A 25,288-nucleotide genomic window follows, 5' to 3' on the forward strand; every position below is an offset into this window, starting at 1 on the left:
GGTCACACCACTTGGTCATGGTGCCTCACCTGTGTCCACTGGACTCAGGCTGGTCCTTTAATGGGGTGAGGGCAGAACAGGCTGTGGGGCCACATCCCATTGTCACAGAGGCCAGGGATAAAGCCAGAAAGGAGACGGGAAGGAAGGGTCTGTGGGTAGCAGCTCCTCCTCACAGGTGAACAGAGACAGTGAGGAGCCTCCAGCCTCCATCCTGGTAGGACCTGCAACCACGGCTAGGGATCCCCTTTCAGGAGGTCCAGTCCTAGCCAAGGGCTGGCTCCAGAGACTTTAGTCCATTTTCTCTAGAATGGACATGATACAGCTGTCTGAGTCAGGACTCTAACATTCAGGACAGACCTGCTGAGGACAGGAGGGAACAACATGCCCTGGAGATCCTTGTGCAGCCTGGGCCTCTGGCTGTGACCAGCTAGCACCCAGTGCCTCTTTGCTGGGTCTCTGGGCCCTGCTGGCTGCAGGAAAGGCCCCAGCCCAGGGCTGGGTTAGGCCCAGGCTCTGTGTGTTTCCTGGGAGGGCCAAAGGGTGGTGCCTCCCATAGCAGCCCAAGGCACAGTAGTCACTGCTGCTGCTTCTGCCCTCTGAGTCTGGGGGAGCCGGCCTGTGGGGAACATGGGGGCCGGTTCTCCTGCGACAGGTAGGCGAGCAGCTGTTCCCTCCACTTCACACCACCCGGCTGGCAGCACATTCTTGAAACTCAGGATCGCTAGGAAGCTGGTCCCAGTGCCCTCCTGCTTCTCCAGGCCTGGGGATTGCCAGGGATACATGGGGCCACAGGTGAGCAATGCAATGGTCGCCAGATACCAAAGCTCCTGTTTTCTTTGCCGCACTACCCCATTCCCTTCCTATCACAATACGCTTCTCCAACCTCCGTCAAGATTCTCCTGTTCCCCCGACCCCCACTGTCAGATCTCCCAGCCTTGGCTCCTCCTCCTGGTTTCAACCAATGACCCCACAGGAAGGTTGGTATTTGTGCTCCCGTCTCTCACGGAGCAGACTGGGAGCTCCTGAGAGCAGGACCAGAGTCTGAATTCTCTGGGTTAAGGGCTATTGACCTCAACCCAGACCACTTGTGGCTCTCTGCTGAGATTGGCACGTGGCCAGGTGAGCACAAGGTCAGTCACAGACACTCCAAAACCCACAGTCCACACCTAGGGCTACCATAACCGACCCAGAAATTCAGCTTCCAGGAATTTATCCTAATAATAACCAGGTGAAGGGCAAAGGGCAGAGGACAGGGTTGCCCACCCAAATGCTGCATATAAAACAGACACTAGAAACCATCCAGATGTCCATCTGTCGGACACTGCTGCATGATTAATGTACACCCACATCATGAAACGCTGGCCCCGGGTGGAAAGGCTGATGTTCATCTCTGTACTTTGGCATGGACAGATGCCCAGGATACATGGTTAAGTGAATACAAGAGAGTTCAAAACATTAAACTTTAATTGACAACATTTGTGTCATAGACACAGTGAATTACAACCTGAAGGGAAAACTCAGCCTACTCTGCCCTGCCTGGGCCATTCGCAGATAGGTTTGCCTCCCAGTACTCAAAGTCCCTACACACAGAAATCTCAGGACACACCTCATAACTCACTCAGTTAACTTGGTGGAAAAGTCTGGCCTTGTGCATGGGCAGATGGCAAGGCAGCCAGCAGCAGAACACTCCCCTCTCTAGAATGGCCTTCTCTGCACACGAGTGCCCCGGAGCCTGACTGATCCAGAGCTGCCTGAGTGGGACACCTTTGACTCCTGATCCCATGAACATTTCTCAACTACAGGGAATTGCCAACCAAACTATTCAAACATGGCAGTGGGAAAGAATCTCTCAATGCTTTTCAGCAGAGCCCCCAGGGGAACTCTAGGGACCTTCATTTTGTATTCAGGATAAAGCTCTGCAACTCCTTGTGTTGACCAGCCAGACCATCCACACCTGCTCCTCCTGGGGTGCCGCCTGGCTCCCGATGATAGCTCAGCCCAGGCTGCTCCCTGAAAACTCAAGGAGCATCCTGGCTCCCCAGAAGGCATCACCAGAGGCCTGGCTGTTGGAACACTGCACCTGGAAGAAAACACAATGTTAAACACAGAGGCTTCCTTTCCAGGCTCAAGATCGGCCCTCCCACCTGGGCACCTCCTGACCTTGGGAAGACCCCCCCAAGTCTGGGCTCAGGAGGGAACGTTGCCCCACAGCATCCCTCACCCCAGCTCCCAGTCCAGTAATGTCTAGCCACAAATCATCCTTGTCCCTTGTTCATCTTTGCCTGGTGTATTCCCTCCAGTGGCACGAGCTGAACCCTCCTCAGCACCATGAGCTGCAGATCCAGGAGTAGAGAGGGAATCCTTTAGTGCTCATAGGGAAGCCTCACCTGGCTGGAGGGCAGGGCCTGGCTCAGCTCCATGGCAGACACAGGGCCGGGGAAGGCAGATGGGGCTGGGGCCAGCTCCAGAGGGCTGGAAAAGACACAGTGTAAGGATAGGCCCTGTCTCAAGGGGACGCTGGGTGACAAAATCCACCCAGCTGTGCTTTCTTCAACAGGAGCCATTCTAGTACTTGACTTATCAGAACAGACTCTCTTCCTGCAGGGCTGTAATGTATGTAGGGTGTTAGGAGGGGAATGTGTTACATGGAGAGCAGGGTCACCTGGTGGGTCATAGGGGCAACTGCACAGAGGGCTCAGAGCAGGCTCATGGAAGAGCCAGTGAGCAAAAATGTGGAGGAAACAGAGACCTCAAAGGAGGAACAGGCCTGGGCTGTGGAGACAAAGATTTCGGGGAGCAGGAGGGAGAGCAGGGACGCACGGCACAGTCACTCAGGGCAAGGGTCGGTGGTTCCTCAGCAAGGTCAACGCATACCTAGCACGTGACATGGCCACGGCTCTCCTGGGCATACACCATGAGAAATGAAGGCAGGTGTGCAGACTATACACATACGGGATGTTCACAGCAATACGGGATGCTCACAGCAATACGGGATGTTCACAGCAGCCTTATCTGTGATGCCCCCAAATCCCCATCCATAGGATGAGGGTGAAGAAGCTGTAGCACATCCATGCCATGGCACGTCGCTCCGCAGAGAGGAATGAACTGTTCATGCATCCACAACACGGTGACTCTCAAAGTCGTCATGCAGAGTGAAGGAAGCCAGACCAGAGCAAAACAAAGACCCGAAAGTATACCATATTTACATGAAATTCTATAAAATGCAGCTAATCCTTAGTGACAGAAGCAGATCCATGGTCCTGGGTGGCCAGGGAGAGGCGAAGGACAGAAGGGTACATTGAAGACCTTCCTCACAGTGGTGGCCTCGTGTGGATGCGAAAGTCACACTGAGAAAATTCAGGTGCTCCATCTACACATGTACAGCCAATCACACCTCAACGAAGCCACTTTCAATGAAGGAACTGATGTTCTCAGGTTGAAGCATGGCCTTCAGATCGGAGTGGGGAGGCATGGGAGTTGGGGGAGCAAGAGGAGGGGTCGAGATGGCCATGTGGAGAGGTCAGGCGAGACACAGGGGACACCGTGGCCATGGCAGACTCTGCCTGGTCTCAGCTCTCAGCCATGAATGGAAAAGTGAGTCCACCTGTGTGGTGTACATTTTCTCACAATCTGGCTGTTTCAGCAAGCAGACCATGTGATTCAGGGGCCGTTCCCCCTTTTCTCCTCTGTCCCCCTGTAATTCTGCCCTCACTAGCACGAGCCATGAGTCAACCTGGATTCAGCTCCCTGATGAGGGAGACCCCACACCCTCGGGACCTGCTCTGCTCCTGGTGGCCCTCCTGTAGAGAAGATGGGGCGTCTGCTAGAACAGGAGTGGTGGGGGTGATCGCCTCTCCACCAGAGGACCCCAGGCCACCCTGCCACACTCCTCCATCCCTCCTGTCTCTGCAGGATCCCACCTGCTGTGCTGGCCCTGAAGGCCCTGGTCATCTTCTGTTTCTAAAGTCTACAGCACTAACACTATCAACAGCAAGTGTCAGGGAGGCTGTTCCAGACCCCCCAAGTCCCTTTAAAACTACAATTCAGAATAGGAAATCGGGATCTTGATTCTGCTCAAAAACTGACAGTGTTTGCTCAGGGAAAAGGAAACTCCAGCAAGAGGCTGCTGGGGTCCAGGGTGATTTGAGGGGAAGGGTGAACCCTGATCATGACCAATAAATGGGATGCCCACATCTGCTCTGATGTTTTGGGGTGCTCTTTTGAGAGAAAAACCACCCTTTTCTTCGTAGATGTAGGCTCGGGGGGACTGTTACAGTTTTCAGCAATCCAAAGGAAAGGGCCCTATCTGCACAGTCTGGGATGGTGAGTCTATAAATTGAGCATTACCGTACCTTGTGGCCCATGGTAAGTATTGTCCAGGCCTGTGTGGCTCTTCAGGACTTACCTCTGGGTGAGGATGAATTCAGGAGCTTGCAGTGGGGGCTGTGTCACCAGGAAGCTGCCCACCTGTAGCTCTGTCTGTCCACCGCTTGTGCCCAGACCCTCCTCCAACTGCACGCTCTGGGGATAGCCACTGGGGGGGCCAGCAAACCCTGCATGTAATGAGATTCCACAGCACACTGGCAGGAGAAAGGAGCACAGCTCACGTGTGATGCAACCAAGACCGCAAAGCAGATGCAGCCTGCGGCCCCACCAGCCCGGGCCACGTGAACCAGACTCACGGTACCTGGGCCTCAGTCTCCCTGAGGAAGGAACTGTCGCAACCATTGATCTCAACAGCCTTTCCAGGCTTCCAGAGACCAAGATGCGGTTGCATTCTGCTGACTTTAAATGCTGCTGTCATCGCAGACCCCATGTGCCTTCAGTGCCAGAGTCAGAGTCTGCAGCTTGCTCCGTCCTGCTGGTGCAGAGGAATGTGCCAGGAGCCCTCAGTCTCCTCTTGTGGCTGGTTCACGGAGTGCTGGGCCACCAGCCCTTGGTGGTTTCCACTGTTACCTCCTACCAAGGTTACCAAGATGCCACTGAGGTATAAGCTGTCACTAGTTTCCACTCCCGGTGACTTTCCAGAGCGTATCTTAGAACATCTCTCGCTCTTAGACAAGCTACTGTGGATTTGGTCAATTCTGGGTGGACATTTAGGAGAGCTGTGGCCTGAAAAGGCGGGACTTTTTCCTGCCCTGAGTCTATTAGGCTGTAAAACAAGCATTAAGATAGCCCTGATCTAAAGACAAAGAACAACAGGCCTCGGCGTGAGGCTCACGTGGTCCTCCTTCCTGTACAGCAGAGTGACCACCTAACCTGGTGCCCAGCTGCTCTGGGCCTTCTTAGGTCAAAGGGACCTTCCTGACCATGTGCCTGCTTTCTGCTATTTCTTCTTTCATGCAGACCTTACAGACACTCTGGAGAGAAGAAATAATGTTCAAGCACCAGTTTGGACATTCTGGTTCCATCCATCATAGTACAGCAATAGATTACACATTCTCTTTCCTTTTTTTTTTTTCTTTTTTTTTTTGAGACGGAGTCTCACTCTGTCGCCCAGGCTGGAGTGCAGTGGCCGGATCTTGGCTCACTGCAAGCTCCGCCTCCCGGGTTCACGCCATTCTCCTGCCTCAGCCTCCCCAGCAGCTGGGACTACAGGCGCCGCCACCTCGCCCGGCTAGTTTTTTTGTATTTTTTAGTAGAGACGGGGTTTCACCGGGTTAGCCAGGATGGTCTTGATCTCCTGACCTCGTGATCCGCCTGTTTTGGCCTCCCAAAGTGCTGGGATTACAGGCTTGAGCCACTGCGCCCAGCCCACATTCTCTTTCCAAGAGAAAGGGAAAGCCATGAGCACAATGTCCACATTGTGCAGTCAGGACGCAAGTGCAGCCCATGGGGATGGGGTGTCTGGCAGGGAGCTGGGGTGTGGGGCAGGGGCTGAGATTCACAAGGAGCTCAAGAGAGGGAGAGCATCCAGGTGCCCAGGCAGCAGCAGGGAACCTGAAGGCAGAGGTTTCAACAGACAGAACAAAGGACTTCGCTGATTCGCACAGAACATCCCCCCTCACTTGTGCAGGCCCCAGGTTTGAAGACCAGCTCCTCTTGTCCCAGTGTGAAGACATCCAGTGACCGTCCCCACTCCAGCCTCGTTAAGTATAGACAGGCACATGTGAGTCTCCAACAGTTAAAAAAAAGGAAAGGTCCGTATGATCAAACTGACGAGTCTCTCCAGAGGAGAGAGCCCTAAGATCCCTTCCTCTTTCTGGCCCTGCATCAAGGAAGGGCCAGAACCCACAGTCCCAACAGTCCTGCGTTCAGTCAATGAAGCACATTAAAAAAATTATTATTAGGAACCTTAGAGAAGTATAAGATATTGCATCCATAGAAAGTAACATAATCTATGAAGGAAGAAGAGTTCAGAGATCTGTAAAGAAGGATTGAAATTCTCTTAAGATATACAACTGTTGGCCGGGCGTGGAGGCTCACGCCTATAATCCCACACTTTGGGAGGCTGAGACGGGTGGATCACCGGAGGTCAGGAGTTCGAGACCAGCCTGACCAACATGGTGAAACCCCATCTCAACTAAAAATACAAAATTAGCCAGTGTGGTGGTGCATGCCTGTAATCCCAGGTACTTGGGAGGCTGAGGCAAAAGAATCGCTTGAACCTGGGAGGCAGACGTTTCAGTGAGCCGAGATCGTGCCATTGCATTCCAGCCTGGGCAACAAGATCGAAACTCCGTCTCAAAAAAAAAAAAAAAAAAAGATATACAACTGTTGAAACAAAAAAACCAAACAACAGAATTTAAGAAATACCCAAAACACACATGCAATTAAAAAAATACAAGATAAAAGGTAAATTCTTTGGGAGATTGGTCCCAGAGTTCCAACATACAAATAACACTTGTGCTTTAAAGAGAGAGCTGAAAACATGGAAGCAGGAACTTATCAAAGATACTATCAAAGGATATTAGGAAAAAAATGCTCAGAGCTTATAGGAGACCTTATTATTATTATTTTTTGAGACAGAGCCTCAGTCTGTCACCCAGGCTGGAGTGCAGCAGTGCAATCTTGGCTCACTGCAACCTCCACCTCCCGGGTTCAAGTGATTATCCTGCCTCAGCCTCCCACGTAGCTGGGACTACAGGCGCACGCCACCATGCCCAGCTAATTTTTTTATATTTTTGAGTACAGATGGGGTTTCAGCATATCGGCCAGGTTGGTCTCGATCTCTTGACCTCATGATCCACCTGCCTCGGACTCCCAAAGTGCTGGGATTACAGGTGTGAGCCACTGCGCCCAGTCAGGAGACTTTATTCTTTAAGATTAAAGTCTTAACAGCAAGATGAAGTAAAAAGACCCACACCTCGGACCCTCAGTGTGAAATTCCAGAACTTTAAGACCAAAAAAGAAAAAAAGAAAAGAAAAAAGAATCTAAAATCTCCAGGAAATTATGAGGGGTAAAAAGTATTTCGACTCAGAATTCCGTCCTTGCAAAATTGTTAAGCAAACTTGAGAACAGACTAAAGACATTTTTCAAACAAACGAGGACTCGGATAATTTATCTTGCAGGCACTCTTTCTCGCAAAGTTAACTGAAACCGTTGGTTAACAAAACAAGGGAGTCCAACAAAGAAAGAACCAGACCTGAAATTCAGGACACCCTGGAGTAAACCCAGGGAAGCAGCATGGGAGCACTGCAGACTGTGGCTTCACTCCAGGCCTAGGGAGCTGTCACTTGGATGGGAAAGGGGAAAGTAGAGGGCCCCCAGCAGTGAGTTTTCAGATGGGATGCTTCAAATGCTGGAAGATGTTAAAATGTGATAAAACAGACAATGTAAAAGAAAAGGAAAGGCATGGAAAAGCTCCAAGAAGAAAAAAAAGCTGAAGAGAAAAGATGTATATACCCATAGAATATTAAATATAGGTGAATTTGGCTGGGCACAGTGGCTCACACCTATAATCCCAGCATTTTGGGAGGCTGAGGTGGGTGGATCACTTGAGGTCAGGAGTTTGAGACCAGCCTGGGTAACATGGTGAAACCTCGTCTCTACTGAAATTACGAAAAATTAGCCGGGCGTGGTGGCAGGTGCCTGTAGTTCTACCTACTCGGGAGGCTGAGGCAGGAGAATCGCTTGAACCTTGGAGGCAGAGGTTGCAGTGAGCCGAGATTGTGCCACTGCACTCCAGCCTGGGTGACAGAACAAGACTCCTTCTCAGAAAAAAAAAAAGAAATTTCATAGCGCCAATTTCCTCCTTACAAAGTGAGAAATCACACGATTCTGGACAAAATATACATCTAAATACATATTCTTTAAATGATTTTACAGCTTCAGTAACTTAGAAACTAAAATCGTGGGATCTCTACTACAGGTAAGGGGGGTGGACAAGTGGGGAGTCTAAGGAGCTCAGCCTCCTCTGCTGCACCCGGTGTTAACAGATAAATCAAGTGGACTGCAGTGGAGAGCACAGGATGGCAGCTCCTTCCTTTCAACTTAACTCTTCCTCTTCAGTGATATGCATACACACATACACAGCCACACACACACACATACACACACACACACACACACACTAAAATAGATGAGAAATAATCTGGGATGTTTGTGGGAAGAGTCTTTGTTCTGGCTACATTGGTTCCAGGTCAAATCAAATACCATGGGTTCAAGCCATGTGGCCCTACCCACACTTCTATCCCCTCAAACAAGACCTGAGTAGTCACAGTGTCTGGTGCTGAAACTCATGGTCTGTCTGAAGTGGACCCACCTGTAGGGCTGGGATCTCCAAGGGTGGCAATGGACACAGCCACAGCGGTGTCTGCAGGGCCCATCATGAAGTCCAGCCCATGGCTGTGGACCAGCTGCCCAGTCTGGAAGGAAACTTCCTTGGAGGACGCCAGTGCAAGAGACATCAGCCAAGATTCAGGGGCAGCCAGAGAGGGGTCCAGCATGTCATTGCCAGCAGCCCGAGGGCAGAGGCCAGGGCCAGGGCAGAAGAGGGGGAGGGTGGCAGGATCATGGCCAGGCCCCTCCTGGTACATCTCGCCACCCGGCAGAGACCTGGGGGACATGGAGAACACTGTCTCTTGGTGGGCAGAGCCTCCCTCAGGGCAGGGCAGGAGGGAGCCTAGGGTGCACAATGTGCTCAAACAGCACTGGTGTGCAGTAGGAACTCAAGAGATACTGGCTGGTATTAACTCAATGAAAATCAAAACAGACAAAGTACTAGAAACAAACTACAGGGATAGCTGGGTTTGTCTTTAGGTGGCAGGCCTGCATGTGTTTCTTTCTAAGTCTGTCCCCACATTCTCCAAGACAGACATGAACTCAGGAGATGAGTCAGGCGGCAGGAGCACGTGTGGGGTCAGAAGAAACTGTCCCCGACCCCAGTCCCTGACAGGGGCCCCTTGCTGGTGGCTTCCCTCTCCCTGGGGTCTGACCTGATCCCAGTGTGGGGGTCCTGTCACCCCTATGCCTACTCCATGCCCCAGTCTCCATCTGAGGAAAGGGAACTGAATAAGTGAGATGATTCCATGGCCAGGAGATGATAGTACCTGACATCCAGTGGCTTTGAGACTGTCTCATCTGCAGGAAAGGCTGGGGCTAAGGCCAGTGGCTCCCATGGTCCTTGGGTGGTCTGTGGGGACTGTGGAGGCCCCTTTTCCTCACGTTCCTCTGAAAGGAATGAGATGGGAGGGGAGGCTTAGTGAGGCTCTGGTTCCCAGCCTCCTTCCCAGCAGGTATGAGCAGCCCTGCTGGCTGGAAAAGGTTGTTGCCATGGGGCCATCCCAGTATTTTTGCTTCTTGTCCTATCTTTGGTGTGAACCAACAATCCATAACCGCCAACCCAGGACACCCCAAATCCTGGTGCTTGGTTCACTTCTCAAACTGACTCACCAACTCCTCCTCTGGCCACATGATGCCATCCTCCCCAGCCCAGCTCCTGGCCCGGCCACACAGTGACCTTGAAATGCAGAGGGGCAGCCACAGCCCAGCCTGGGCCAGTCTGGAGCCTCAGACCCTCAGACCCTGTGATCTTGCCCCCACAGAGGGACACCTGGAACCTACTGATTGGGGGAGGGCTACCCCTGTAACCAGTGTGGCTACCTAGGCCCGGCCCATAAGAAATCAGCTCCCCAACTACCAGGAGACTGGGGCCCTCGGGCCACTCACCTGACCACTGAGGCCTGTCCACAAACCCAGAGTCAACATGGGGGTTGCCTGAGGGCTGCAGGAGGTCAGGACCCCTCTCCCTTGCACCAGGGTCTTCAGCTGTGGCCTGCTGGGCTGGCTCCATGTGCTGGGGAAGGGCTCTTTGGCGGCGCCGGTAATTGGCAAACCAGTTGTACACCTGCTCAGGGGTCAAGCTTGTCTCCAATGCCAAGTTCTCCTGCCCCCAAACAACAACACTTCTAGCCCTGCTTCCATTCCCTGAGGACAGGGAGTGTGTAGAAGTGGCTCTGACAGCTCATTTACACCAAAAAAGGGGCTGAGACCTCTCCAGCCTAACCTCTCCAAGGACAGCAGGGAGCTGCGAGCATGAGCAGAACATGCAGGCCTCGCCTCCCTGGGCTGATCCCCATGCCCTGAGCAGTGAGGCCAGGTCAGGCTGTCTGCACAGCCACACGTGCATGTCCCCCTGAGTGGGGCCCTTGCTAGGTCCACCCAGAAAACATGCCCAGGGCCACCCGAAGCCACTGGAGGGAACCACACAGCCTGTGCCTGGCACAAACCCACGGTGCAGTGGAGAGCGTGTCGGCCGGCGGATGCCTCGACCCATCGTCCTGGTGCCTGGCACACAGTGGGTGCTGAGTGAGCAGCCGTGGGGCCACAGACACGATGCTATGACTCCACGTGAGAAAATGAAACCTTCCATGTGGCAGACAGGACAGTCTGTAGGGGCTGCCCATCAACAAGGTCCCTGTCCAGAGGAGAGGCTGAAGCCAACAGCACCCTGGGGGATGGGGCCACTGAGGAGCCTGGGGTGGGGTATCCCCTTGGGGAGGGGAGGCACCAGGCGGGGACCCCCTGGGTCCTGGTGTCTTCTATTCTTACCCTCTCAGTCTTGCTGGGGTTGGTGTTCACCCTCACAGCGAAATTGTGCAGCTTCTCACGAACCTCTCTGGGGAAGTTCCGGCTCTTCAGCCCCTCTGGGCAGAGGGAGGTGGGCGGAGGGTTCCTGAGTGAGGACAGTGAGGAGGTGGTAACAGACAGGACCTCTCCAAATCTGTTCCCTTCTCCAGGCCTGGCCCTTTGCAGAAGGTGACACTTCCTTCCCTGTGCCTCCTCCTGGGGGATGCCTCTCTCTGCCTCCAGTTAGTGAAAACTACAGTCTCTCCCACAGACATGCACAAACCCTGACATATACTATTCCAGAACATCTATAGGCGGCTGTGAGGAGCACCCTCTGTGGGCCCCTGCAGTGCTCCTGGGTGCATCTCAGCCCACGGAGCTCCGGTGGATGGCCCTCCTGGACACACACACACACAGGCATCCTCACCTATGGAGGCCCCGTGCACGGCCTTCCTGGATGTATTCACACACAGGTGTCCTCAGCCCACGGAGCTCCCGTGGATGGCCCTCCTGGACACACACACACACTGTTGTCCTCAGGACTTGGCTGACCCCTGTGTGCTTTTCCATGCAGTGCCTTCTGTTCATCGCTGGTTTCCAGGCATCAGCCCCATTCTTGCATGAGTCCTCTGAGGCTTGCAGCACTCACACCCCTGCCACTCTGCATGGTCACGTCAGCTTTCTCCCTTCTTCTCTCACCCCTAACACCTCCTCCCAAGACTCACTGTCCTTGGGTTATCTGGCTGTCATTTCACCAAGATGTTCTCAGAAGAGAAGCATCACCTGTGCCCCCACCAAACCTGCCAGCTCTTCTGCACTCCTCAAATGCCTGTGGGGCCCCTGGTGAGGGGAGGCTCCAGCCGTGGCACCTGCTCATCCCCCACATCACTAAGAACGCTCCCCTGAACTAACTCCCTGCTTCCCACCATCAGCATTTCTTCTAGTAAGTCATTCTCATGAGCTGCTAAGCTCTGTAAATTTCTCACCTCCAGTGGTTACCCCATGACTCTGCTCCCGTCCCAGCTGAACTTCTCAAACAATGATCTTGGATCACTGCCACTGTCTCCCTGTGTCTGTGACACACCTGGATCCCTGCACCTTGTCACTAAAAGCACTTGCCCAGTTCACAAAATCCAAAGTTCATTTCTCAGCTCTCCTCTTAACTGGCACCTCCTCAGCCTCACCGGTTTCTGAACTCTGCACACTGCTGGATTTCCTCTTCCTCTCACTGGCCACATCTCAGCTGAATCTTCCTCATCCTCCTCTGGGCTGCAAAGTCCCAGAGGTCTGTCCCCTGAGCATAGAGGACCCCTCCTTTTTCTGTGCCCTACCAGGGTTTCAGTGTCACTCACAGAGATGACAAAGGGACACGTCTGAGAAGTGCTGGAGCTGGACACCGGGGGCGTTCCAGCTGGTTATGCTCCTCTCTAGTGCTGAGCTGATTTGAATATTTCATAAGAAAAAGATGATATATGCACCAATATTACTTGTCTATAGAAGACGTGTCATCCCAGTGCCTACTTGGGACATCTAAAATGCATCTCACACATCACGAATCCCAAAAGAACTCCATCCTCCTTCTCCAAACTTTTCCCCAGACCCTGTGCACTTCAGTGAAGGGACCCTCATGCTCCTGGTGGTTCCCACACAGGCCAGGAGCCCTGGAGTCTACTTCAGTCCTCTCTTTACCTCCTTTAATGTGTTCAGCCCACCAGCAAACCCCCCAGCTCCACCTCCAAAATCTACCCTGACACAATCCTGTCCACTTTCTCCAGCCACTATCCCAGCCCTGGGCCATGCCTGGAACCTCTTAGAAACTCCAGCATCTACTCCTGATCCCTGTGTCTGCATCTGGTGTGACTCAGATGCCATCCCTTCCTGACATCCCCCGGGGACCATCAACATGGTCATAACCCAAACCAGCAGCTACCATGGCTGCAGGCCCAATGTCCTCCTGCTGCTCATCAGCCTCTAAGGCAGGGTGGGTGAATCCGCTCCACCACCTGCTTCTACAGTCACAGGCTAAGAATTGTTTTCACATTTTTCAAGGGCTGTGAACACATACACCCCGAAATATTTCCCATCTGCCCCTGAACACCAAGCTTCTCTGACCCCAAGTCTTTGAATGTGCTGCCCCTTCCTGGAAACTTCTGCTCACATGGCTGGCATGTCCCCACACTCAAGACTTTCCAAGACTAGGACCAGCCTGCACTGACCACCCCAACAGCCAACCTCGCACAGCCCTCTTCTGAACATATTCTCTGCATAGCACTTCTCACTCTCTGAATTATGTGATCTACTCTATTTCCTCGTCTGTCGGCCATTGTCCACATCCCACTGTCAGTTCCATGGAGGCAGAGCCTGGCCTTCATCCCCAGCACCTCCTAGAACCCAGCAGGCAGGGGACACTTAGCAAACATGTCGTCAAGATGACAAGATGACACCACTGCACTCTGGCGGGCTGCCAGCATGCCCATGGAGGGCTACAGTCACATCCCCTGAAGACCCCACAGCTGATTTACTGCAGGGCTTCTGATGACTTGTCTTACTCCGTCACTCTGATGGGTACCACACAAGAACATTCTCTGGACCAAAAAGGTATCCACGTCTTCTTCCTCCAGCGACCAGTATTCTTATCGACCAGGCCCTGTGGCTCAGGAATCTTTCATGACTTGGGCTGTCAGGAGTTCACAGCAAGATCTATAGCCCTTTCCTGACCAGTGGAGAGCACCTGAGATGAAGAGTAAAGGCTCCCAGGAGTTTGAGACCAGCCTGGGAAATACAGCAAGACCCTGTCTCCACAAAAAATTAAAAATTAGCCGGTCATGGTGGTCACAGCTACTTGGGGGGCTGAGGTGGGAAGATCGCTTGAGCCCGGGAAGTTGAGGCTGCAGTGAGTCATGACGGTGCCACTGCATGCTCGTCTGGGCAATGGAGCAAGACCCTGTCTCAATTTTTTTTAAAGGCTCCAATTTCTCAGTGTCTGGGCTAGAGTCCTGGCTTTGCACCTCTCTCCTGTGTGGAACCTCAGGTTACCCTTTCTGTGCCTCCGTTTCCTCATCCATAAGTGGTGATGATGGTGATAATAATAATTACTAGTAGTAACATAGATTTAGTGCTGATAATGGTGGCGATGACAAGGACTACCACTTACTGAGTGCCTATCATGTGCCTGGCACTGTTCTGAGCACCTGGCGTGTAACTCATGCTAACACTGGCAACATTCTCACTCTCACTTCTTTGAAAGGCCTTGCAGCCCCTCAGTGGCCACCCAGAGCCCAGATGTGGGGATTAGATGACCTGGGGACACATGCTGTGCCGCTCCCACCTGCCCTCCACCTCCACTGTTCCTGGCCCGAGGGCCCCCTTTCTGGCCAGTCCCTGGGTGGATGCTGGGCGGAGATGATCAGGAGGCCCACCTCCTGGCCTTAGCCTCAGTCACCCTGCAGTCAGTCATCCCTTTCCAGCCATCAGCTGACTGAAGTGGCTGGTGGAGAGTGTAGCTCAGTGACCAGCATCCAGCACAGGTGTGACCCACACTGAAGCTATGTTATGCTGACTACACTGTGACTATTACTGCTCTGGCGGACACTTCCTGTCCACATCTCCTCACCTCTACTTTGCTTCATCCCCTCTGGGGTTTGCACGGTCCATCTAATCCCTCGGGATCCCCATGAAATATGCACAAGTAAAGGCTTCTGGGTTACCTCTTCCTGCAGCGGAACTTCTGCACCGGGGTGAGCGCAGCCACACCCAGCCTCCTCATGACCAGACGGTAGTGGATGTCGTTCCAGAGCTGCACCAGCTCCTGGCTGCCTCCTGGCACCTGGCACCCCTGCCAAGAAGAGTGTACTGAGCGCTGGCCACCTGCCTATCCTGGAACACTTTTGGGACCTGCGTCTGCCATCCCAAACCGACTCAGCCTTGGGGAAGGCAGTGATGGGAAGAGCAGGGTTCTGGGTTCAAATCCACTGATTTTACAAAGTGCCAGTGTGGCCACGCAATGCAGGCGTGAGTCAGACAGCCCTTGCTCCATTCTCAGCAGGCTCAGCGGTATGACCCTAGGCCTGCCAGGTCACCTCACAGACCTTGGGCAGATGCACTCACATCAGTCTGCCTTTAAACCTTCAACCCTCCCCAAAACACAAGATGAGCACAGCTCCCAGCTGTACCTCAAAGGTAAGGCACATGTGGCAAGGGAAGTCCAATAATTCTCTTTTGGCCAATAGCAAAGGAGAGGTGGAGCAGTGGTTATAACCACATGGTGTGATTTGAGGGCCTGATGTGTGAATCAGGTCTTACGTGAAAGACCTTTGTCTCCCAACAGTAGTACTGGCCCCTCGGGTACTCGGCACATTCTAAGGTGAGGGGGATAAAGGGGTCCCGTCCACTTAACCGGACTTTGCTGATGATGGAGGATGCCTGGTGCTGGTCTCCCATGATTCCTGTGTGGCTCCCATCATTTCCTTAATTCCAATCATCTGCCACAGGAGTGATCCCTGTGGCCCCACACTGGCCTTTAACTACAGTGTTGCCTGGACCATCCTGACAAGGGAGGTGCTGAGAATCATTCAGCTTTCTCTCTGAGGCATCAGAGAGGCCCAGTCTTGCTCAGCAGTGACCCCTCAGAGCCAATGGCTCTGTGCCCCTGTCTCCTCTCAGCACACAGCCTTCAGGGAACCTGCATGGGAACCTACCCCTGCCCTGACTTGGGGGCAGGACTGGGCAGGAACACCCTGCACAGGCTGGGGTTGCTGCCCGTTCTTGACGTGGTGGTCCCTTCATGCCTCCCAGGTCTCAGTCACAAGTCACCTCCTCAGACATACTCATGGGTCACCCTGACTGAGCTTCTAATTCCTCTCCAGGGGGTTTTCATCACTGACGCCAGCGGTTGTCTTCACGGCAGTCGTTACAACTCTAACTCTGCACTCCCTCATTTGTTTACTTCATTTATTTTGACAGATTTGAAAGACCTTGAGCCCTGCTAGGTTCTAGGTGTCATGCTGTATAGCCAATCTTGCAGTGAGAAAGGCTGTGGCGGCCCTGCCTTGTGGGCCTTCAGTGCAGTAAGGGAGGCAGATGGAAGGCACATTGACAAACCCTTCTAGTTACAAACACAGGAAGGGACAGAAAAGGGATAATGAGGGGGCAATACTGGAGCGTGAGGGAGACACCACCTCCATGGGTTGACATTTAAAGTAGAAACTAGAAGGGTAGGAAGGCACCAGCCACACAGAGAGCCAGGCGCCAGCCTCTAACAGAGGGAAAGACAACTGCAAAGGCCTTGGGACAGGGAAATATCTCGGGAGTCGGAATGGCAAGGAGACTGGTGTGGCCACTGCAGAGGAGGCTGGGAGGAGCCAGAGGTGACAGGATGGCAGCAGGCTCAGGCCCCGGCTCTGGGAGCCACTGCTCAGGGGCACACCATGACACCATCTGTATTGTAAAAACTCCCTCTGGCTGCTGTGTGAACAGGTGGAGGAGCAGGAGGACACCACACTAGCTTGGTTGGGGGGGGTGGGGTTGGAAGGAACTGAGTATCTTGAAGGTAAACTCACAATGAATTATGCATGGACTGTATTACAGGGTCAAAGAAAGGAAAAATAGGCATTTGAATTCCTTTTTGGAAGCCCTTTGGGCCACATGTGTTCTGCAATTCAGAATTTTTCAGATTTCAGCAAGTAACACAGGCCTCTGGCACACGACACGCACCACTCAGCACCACCTGGGGCAGTGTCCTGTCATCAAGCATACAAAACGTTCAGAGGTCACATTAGTTGGAATAATAAACACTGTAAATAGCTTCAGATCAGCACAGGTCAGGTTCAATGCCTAATGCGTTGAGGTTGAAGGTACCAGCAGGTGAGTGACAAAGATACTTTTGTTTTTCAGAGTTCTCCATTGCAGACTTGCAGCCAGAGAATGAGAGGGGGTCTGTCTGAATGCCTCGCTAAGATGTTGGCTCTCCAAAGGCAGGACTGCATTTTATTCACTCACTTAGTTGGCATCATGCCTGTCACAGATCACCACTCAATAGGGATTTGACGAAAGACAGATTACCAAACTAGTTAGAGTGTAGTAACATGAGAGTGGACTAAGCTTATATAAAATCCGCCCCCCACGTTTTTCCAAGGCCTGGGGTTGGACCTCCAGCCAACGGGTTCCTACTAACTCCCCGGTATTGCTGCAGTGCCTGGCATGGGTGGAGGCTGCCTGGAGAAGTTGCTACCTCTCTCTGTACCCCACGCCTGTAGCCCAGGCCTACCTCCAGGAGCCTGCAAGCTGCCTGCTGCTGCTCCTGCTGGTCCAGGACACGAGCACACGCCAGGGCCACATCTGCATTGTCCAGCAGATGCAGGCGGAGCGGGCTGTCCAGAATGGCTGCGACCAAAGGCTGAACTTGGGCAAGGTCATCCTGGAAATCCCGGCACAGTCTGCCTGCAAGGGTCACCAGCTCTGCTGGGGGTGCGCGGGTGTCCTCATGCTCCTTCAGCAGAGTCAGGAAGCTCTGCATCCTGTGCTGGGTTGTGGCCACTCTGCCAACACAGAGAACAGTCACAAGAATGGCCAACACTGACCACGTCCTTTCCATCAGTCGCCCAACCCACTCTGCAAAGCAGGTGATGCCACGGCTCATGAGCCATGGACACTTGTAGAGTAGGAGTAAGACCTCACATATTCCGAGAGAGGGCAGCACCATAGCAGACATCCTCTAGAATTTCCTTCTAATCCCCAAAATACTTTAGTCCTTAACAAACACGGCTGTGCACCAAGCACTGGGCTGGGTACTGTCTGCAACAGCTCCTCCACTTCTCTGAACCTTCCACCCGGCACCCTGGTCCACAGCCCACCCTGTTCCTCTCAGCTCTGCTTGTCCTTCCTTTCCTCCACGCTGTCATACACGTCGTGATTATGTTTCATCTCACTCCTTCTCTGGGCTCAGTAGGGTAGGGACTTTGTGTGCAGGAGTCACCAGTGGATGCCAAGGCCTTCCATCTGAATCCACATACATGCACTTGTTTTAACAGCAGAAACTGCTTATGCCAATACTTAATCCAAACAGTGTCAAAGACACTTTGCAATCACACGCTTGGTCCTGCATCCACACAGGAGGGACCTTGACTTGTTCTAACGGGGCCTCACCTGAGGACATTTAGGCAGCTGCCAGTGACTGCTTTTCCCAACATAAAACCTCTCCCAATCGATCTTACTTCTGCGGAATACACTGTTATTCCAAAAAGTTTGTAAACCCTCACGGCCTCAAAGAACCAGCTAGGCTGTGCGCTCCCTGGCGAGGGGCTCTTTCTGCCTGCATCATCTCCCGTGCCCCGCCAAGGGACACGACCTCGTCTACTCCACCCCTTCCCGGGCTCTAGCGCCATCTCACCCGGGTCCCAAGTCAGGGCTCTGCGTTTCCAGCTGCCACAGTGGGCAGGAGGCCCTGGACCCGGCGTCCCTTGGGGGAACAGAGGCTGCAGAGGCCTTGGAGGAGGGCAGAGGAGGCTCCCAGGCCTGGGTTTCCTGCAACGCCAACCTCCACCGGCTCTGGGAGGGGCGGGGTTCCTGCCATTTCAGGAAGGAAAAAGGTTCCCGTGGGGTACCTTGGCCTGTCCGCCCAGTGCCCTAAGGGGCACCCGGCTCCGGCTGAATGGAAGAGAAGGGTCGCGGGAGGTGGCTCTGCGTGACTTCCCGACTGTGGCGGGACCCCACCCCATGGCCCCGCCTCCCTACCTTTCTGGCGCGCTGCTCCCTGAGGCCGAAACTGCTGCCTGGGGCTCCAGCCCGGGAGGCTCCGCCCTCAGCCTCACCCCGGCCCCCGCGCCCCCCTCACCCTCCGAGGGCACCCCTTACCCTCAGGGACTCCTGCCCTCATGCCCCTCACCCTCCAGGACCCCTCTGCCCGGGTGTCCCGCACCCTCCCGGAGCCTCCCCTGGCCGCGCGCCCCTCACCCTCCGGGACCGCTTCAGCCCTGGCGCACGTGCTTGGCGCGCACCCGGGGCTGTCCAGGAGGCGCGGGGCAGCGCAGAAGGTGCGGGTGCTACAAAGTATCCAGGCCGCGGCCAATCCCCGCGAGGCCCCGCCCACAAGCCGTCCCAGGGAGCCGCGCCCCTCAGCCTCCGGGGCGACCGCGGAACCCGGGGGAGCTGAGGGGTCTGTGGGGGATCCGGTGTACGTGGCATCTGCGGGTCCGAGGAGTCCCGGGCGTCCCGGAGGACCTGGGGTTTCTGGGGTGCGCAGTGCGGGGTCAGAAAGGCCTGGAGCTTTGCGTTCTCGAGCGCCGGAAGGAGCAGGCCTGCGGATCGCGGGGTGCGGGGGGGGGGGGGAGGGCGCCGTGACCCCTGCCCTGCAGCGGAGCCGAGGGAGTCGTGACCCACGGGTGACCCTGCGCTGCCCGCCCTGGTGCTGGCGCCGCAGGCGCAGCCGAGTCAAGCTGGGGTCGCGGCTGTGGGGCGCAGCGCTTTCCCGGCGCCGGGGAGGAGGGCGCCGCTGGAACAGACCCCCAGGGGACGCGCCCGGGTCCAAGCGGAGTTCCGACCTCAGCCTCGGCGGGGCCTCCACCCAGGTGGGCCCTGCGGGCGGTTCCCTCAGGGGAAGCCTAGAGCAGTCTGACCACGGCTGACCTCCGTGACCCCCGGCGCTCCGGGCACAACTGGGCGATCCGGGGGCGGGGGTGGGGTCCTCGCAGACCTGGTCAAAGGTGGCTGGGAGATGACCGAACACCCCAAGTCCTGGCACGGGCACAGTCCAGCCTCTGCCCTTGTGGACTTTATAGTTTTGTGTGTGTGGGTTTGTGGGGTTTTTTGTGGTATTTTGGGGGGGGGGTTTGGTGTTTTATACAGTAAGTTCGGAAGATACCCGGCAATGCAAGACCAAAGACCTTGAGTTGTTTGTTTAGAGGCGGGGTCTCGCTGTGTGGCCCAGGCTGGAGTACCCCGGTGCAATCAGAGCTCACTTCAGCCTCAACCTCTTGGGGTCAAGTGATCCTCCCGCCTCAGCCTCCCAAACCACAGGTGCGCGCCACTGTGCCCGGCCTTGAGTTGGTTTTCAAAGGTAGTCAAGGTCTAACTGGAGGGAAAAAAGTCAGTAATTGAAGACACGCAGGATAAACATTTCAGTGTTTGTTCCAGTGAAGATGTGAAAACAATCCAAGTCTCTGGCGGAAGATTTGAGAAATAAACCAGGTTCAGACGGGATGGATTCCTGGAAGGTTATTAGTAGTGATGCTGAGGTTGCTTGGGCCCAGCTGATGATCGTGATACATTGTACAGCAGAGTGCTGTGTTCTAAGACAGATGTAAGAGTCCACGTGGAAAGCGGGGATAAAATGATGCAGGCCACATCCTAAACCCTGGTGGCTCTGGGGTGATTCAATTACTACTTTGTTTTAGTATCATTTTTAGGCATTTTGATTTTCTTCTTTTTGCTTATCCACATTTTCTAATTTTTTTTTTTTTCTTATGTGGTTTTCTATTTTAAATTTCTTTTTAAGGAGTGGAAAGAACAGGACAACAAGGTTGTGGAGAAGCAGCACTGACTGACTGAGTCTCTTTGGACTGGAGACCCCTGAGGGGGTGGAGAACAGACTGCAGCTGTCTGAGGTGCAAAACAGAGGAGAGCAATAGTCCCGATTGCTCGCTACCGTGAAGCACCAACAAATGTAAAACAATGGGGCCGAAAATGTTGAAGTATCTACATTGTTCGATTTAAATGAATTCAACACATTTTTAATGTATTTTTATTTTTTTAGGCACATGACCTTGCTGTGTTGCCCAGGCTGGCTTCTCTTAATTGTCAGACTCGAAAGTCTACCTTCTTTTTTATTTATTTTATTATTTTTTGAGATGGAGTCTTGCTCTGCACCCGGGCTGGAGTGCAGTGGCACGATCTCTGCTCACTGCAACCTCTGCCTCCCAGGTTTAAGTGATTCTCCAGCCTCAGCCTCCCGAGTAGCTGGGATTACAGGTGCGCACCACCATGTCCAGCTCATTTTTGTATTTTTAGTAGAGATGGGGTTCCACCTTGTTGGCCAGGCTGGTCTCGAACTCCTGACCTCAAGTGATCCACCCACCTCGGCTTCTCAAAGTGCTGGGATTACAGACGTGAGCCACTGCATGCTGCCTCTACCTTCTTTTTTAAAACAATATGGAGCTTCATGAATTTGTGTGTCATCCTTGCACAGGGACCATGCTCATCTCTGTGTCATTCCACTTTCAGTACATGTGCTGCCAAAGTGAGCACAAAAGTCCACATCCTTGGGTACTTCAAGTGTGGTGGTGTTTACAACTGACTGATCACAACCATGTAAAGATTTTTCTCTACTTCCACTGCTTCACTTGACTAGCCAAAAAAGTCTGCATTCTTAACCTCAGAACTTCAGTGTTTAAATTGCAAGTGTTCTAAATGAGGACAAACCTACCCACCACCTAATATTTTTTTTTGATGGAGTGTCACACTGGTTGACCAGGTTGGACACGATCTCAGTTCACCGCAACCTCCGCCTCCTGGGTTCATGTGATTCTCCTGCCTCAGCCTCCCGAGTATCTGGGATTACAGGCATGTGCCACCATGCCCAGCTAATTTTGTAGTTTTAGTAGAGATGGGGTTTTACAAAGTTGGTTAGGCTGGTCTTGAACTCCCGACGTCATGTGATCTGCCTGCCTCAGCCTCCCAAAGTGATGGGATTACAGGCGTGAGTCACTGCACCTGGCCGAGAATGAACCCTTATTTATTTATTTATTTATTTATCTTTTAAATTTATTTATTTATTTTTTGAGACAGAGTCTCAGTCTCTGTTGCCGAGGCTGGAGTGCAGTGGCATGATCTTGGCTCACTGCAAGCTCCGCCTCCCGGTTTCACGCCATTCTCCTGCCTCAGCCTCCCGAGTAGCTGGGACTAAAGGTGCCCACCACCACACCTGGCTAACTTTTTGAATTTTTTTTTTTTTTTTGAGACGGAGTCTCGCCCTGTTGCCCAGGCAGGAGTGCAGTGTTGCGATCTGGGCTCACTGCAAGCTCCGCCTCCTGGGTTCATGCCATTCTTCTGCCTCAGCCGCCCAGTGGCTGGGATTACAGGGGCTCGCCACCACGCCCGGCTAATTTTTTGTATTTTTAGTAGAGACGGGGTTTCATCATGTTAGCCAGGATGGTCTTGATTTCCTGACCTCGTGATCCGCCCGCCTCGGCTTCCCAAAGTGCTGGAATTACAGGAGTGAGCCACCGTGCCCGGTCAACTTTTTGTATTTTTAGTAGAGATGGGGTTTCACCGTGTTAGCCAAGATGGTCTCAATCTCCTGATCTTGTGATCCATCCGCCTCGGCCTCTCAAAGTGCTGGGATTACAGGCATGAGCCACTGCACCCGGCCGATGAACCCTTTTTAAGCATTACTTTTAATAAAGGGTAGTGCAAAAATTTGAGTTACCAATGCCTATTGTAAATATATACTGTCTCCCCTTTCCCTCCATGCTCTCTAATGTGAAATGCAATTGGGAACACATCATACATTCTAAGGCATACTTACCCACTACTTCTAGATTTTCTCTTCCTTCCTGGACCCATGCTTCCTGGGGCAGATTGTCAGTTCAGTTACTTAATAGCTGTGTGACCTTGAGCAAGTTAGTGATCCTCTCTGTACCTTTTCTCCTCTTTGGCATAATGGGGATAACAATAGGGCCTCTTCCTTGGTGGGACTGAGATAACTAGAGTCAATATTCAATAAGTGCTATTTTTGTCATCATTTTTTTTTTCTGTATACACTATCTTTAGCACATTCAAAATCTGGTAAGTTTTCTATCATTATGTGTCTTTCTAACAAATTTCCTGGGAATTCCTGCATTTCTTCCATCGTAATTAGCTGAACCACAAAAGACTGGAAGATGATTTAGGTCAACCTCATAAGAACCTCTGTTTCGTCCTGAGCTGCTGTCTTCCATCCCAGGAATGCCCACCATCACCGGTGCTCCACTGAGGGAGCCCTGCCCTATCCGTATCTTGAAGTTGCTGGATGGCCCTGGGTTGAGTGCCTCTTAGGAGAACTGTCCAATGTCTGCCTGCTAATTAGGGGGCTCATAGCTGTTGGGGATCAGTCTTCAGGCCCTTTATGTGGGCTCACAGAATTATAGAGAGCCAGTCTTCTGGGGAACACCAAGGGAGATATGCGGGCAGGAAAAGAGAGGGCGTGTCTTGTATCCTGGGTAGAAATTTGTAGAAGGACAGAGGGAGCCTAGGGCTTTGGAGAGTGATTCATCAGCCCTTCCTTTCTTCTTGGAATTTGAGCCCTTATAAAGCAGATGTGGACAGGGCCAGAGAACAGGAAAACAGGATCATCCATTTAAAGCACCCCCTAACATATGACTCAGAGAAGATTAGGAATGACCCCTTCTTTGGTGTGACAGCCCTGCTCAGAGGGCCAGAAGCTGTTCTTTCACAAGCTCAGAAGGGGCTGGTTGCAGCCCTGCAGTTCCTTCCTCTGGGTCATGGTCAAGGCTGCTCCAATCACCTGAGTTGTAATCTCGCCCCTCAGCATAATAACCCAGCAGGTGGGGAACATGACACCCCCTGGATTCTGGATCTTTAAGCACCACCCAGGTGTCCCAGATGATTTTTCTTCCAAATAAGGCTGAGAATGGGATGAAAGCAAGTGAAGTATCAAAAAACTCAGTAATCAAGATAAATAATATTGCAATGCAGTGTTTTAATTTAATTTAATTTAATTTTTTTGAGATGGATTCTTGCTCTGTCACCCAGGCTGGAGTGCAGTGGCTCGATCTTGGATCACTGCAAGCTCTGCCTCCCAGGTTCACGCCATTCTCCTGCCTCAGCCTCCTAAGTAACTGGGACTACAGGCACCCACCACCACGCCTGGCTTTTTTTTTGTATTTTTTAGTAGAAACGGGGTTTCACTGTGTTAGTCAGGATGGTCTCGATCTCCTGACCTTGTGATCCGCCCACCTCGGCTTCCCAAAGCGCTGGGATTACAGGCATGAGCCACATCGCCTGACCAATGCAGTGTTTTTAAAAAACCAAAATATATGTTAAAGAATCTATGATGAACAGAATATCAAAATTTTGGATAAGACAATGTATATTATTGAGTTTTCCTTTACCTGAAGCTTCAAAGAAGCAATAGTTGCTTCTTTCCCTCGTAAGTCAGGTACAGGATGGGGAGTGGGGTTGGAGAGCTCAGAAGTATTTTTGGAGCATATGTGCCAGGTCATCAAATGTTCCTGTGACTCTGAGGTGGACAACTGCCATCACTCCCACGTGACAAAATGCCCACCTGAGGTAAGTCATGGGTCTGCAGTCACAGAAATGGCACAGGGGTGGTTTGATTAAACCAAAGCATTTTAAGTTACCAGAATATTTCCAGTGAACAGTGGTTTAGAGGTAAAAGCCAAAGAAAATAAAAGTACATCGTGAAAGGACAGAATGATAAAGATTTTTAAATCTGTATTTTCTCTATGGAAATAGATATTAGTCGAAACAACTGATTCTTAAAAATGTACATGTTTCTATAGTCACTATTTCTAAAAAGGGTTAGTGTTAGAGGTGTTACAGAGAAGAATTAGAGGTTATGGTTTAGGAGTTAGGTGTTATGGTTAAGAATTACAGATTAGGCCAGGTGCGGTGGCTCACGCCTGTAATCCCAGCACTTTGGGAGGCCAAGGTGGTTGGATCACGAGGTTCAGAGATCGAGACCATCCTGGCTAACATGGTGAAACCCCGTCTCCACTAAAAATAGTGAAGCATGAAGTGACCCGACATTGCGCCACTGCACTTCAGCCTGGGAGAAGGAGCAAGACTGTGCCTCAAAAACAAAACAAAACAAAAAAAGAATTACAGGTTAAAGTTTAGGGGTTAGCGTTAGAATTTGGGATAGGGATAGGGTTCGGGTTGGCTTTGAGCTTAGGGTTAGGGTTTAGGGTTAGGGTTAAGCTTAGGGCTAACATTAGTGCTAGAGTTAGTGGTTAGGGTTAGTGTTGGGGTAGTGTTGGGGTTAGGGGTTAGGGGTCGGGGTCAGAGTCAGGGGTTGGGGTAGGGTTAGGGTTAGGGTTAAGGTTAGGTTAGGGTAGGGTTAGGGTACAGTTAGGGGTAGGGTTAGGGGTTAGGGTTAGGGTTGGGTTTTGGGTTGGGTTTAGGGTTGGGGTTGGGGTTAGCGTTGGGTTATGTTTAAGTTTGGGGTTGGGGTTGGGATTGGGTTTGGGGTTAACATTAGGGTGAGGGTTAGCAAATTTCTCCACTTTTCGACCTTTGTTTTTTTTTTTTTTTTTTTTTTTTTTT

The 25,288-nt window shown here is 52.4% G+C and overlaps 1 protein-coding gene across 3 annotated transcripts; it reads right to left on the reverse strand.

The window, feature by feature from the left end:
• Positions 1-1,449: 1,449 nt before the first annotated feature.
• ANHX (anomalous homeobox) lies at positions 1,450-19,036 on the reverse strand. Of its 3 annotated transcripts, none has more exons than XM_017895633.1 (10): positions 18,962-19,036; positions 17,277-17,547; positions 14,719-14,846; positions 10,994-11,117; positions 10,112-10,328; positions 9,493-9,613; positions 8,706-8,998; positions 4,406-4,553; positions 2,388-2,472; positions 1,450-2,080 (listed from the first exon to the last, which is right to left on the reverse strand). In XM_017895633.1, the coding sequence occupies exons 2-10, from the start codon at positions 17,523-17,525 to the stop codon at positions 1,994-1,996; spliced, it is 1,452 nt and encodes a 483-aa protein (XP_017751122.1). In that variant the 5' UTR covers positions 17,526-17,547; positions 18,962-19,036; the 3' UTR covers positions 1,450-1,993. The 3 variants fall into 3 exon arrangements, with proteins under 3 accessions (XP_017751122.1, XP_017751123.1, XP_017751124.1); XM_017895634.1 differs by lacking the exon at positions 18,962-19,036 and adding an exon at positions 18,743-18,797; XM_017895635.1 differs by lacking the exon at positions 18,962-19,036 and adding an exon at positions 17,863-17,902.
• Between the last annotated feature and the right edge of the window lie 6,252 nt (positions 19,037-25,288).

This window comes from Rhinopithecus bieti, unplaced genomic scaffold (assembly GCF_001698545.2).
Source record: "Rhinopithecus bieti isolate Rb0 unplaced genomic scaffold, ASM169854v2 scaffold_27038, whole genome shotgun sequence".
Taxonomy (NCBI): domain Eukaryota; kingdom Metazoa; phylum Chordata; class Mammalia; order Primates; family Cercopithecidae; genus Rhinopithecus; species Rhinopithecus bieti.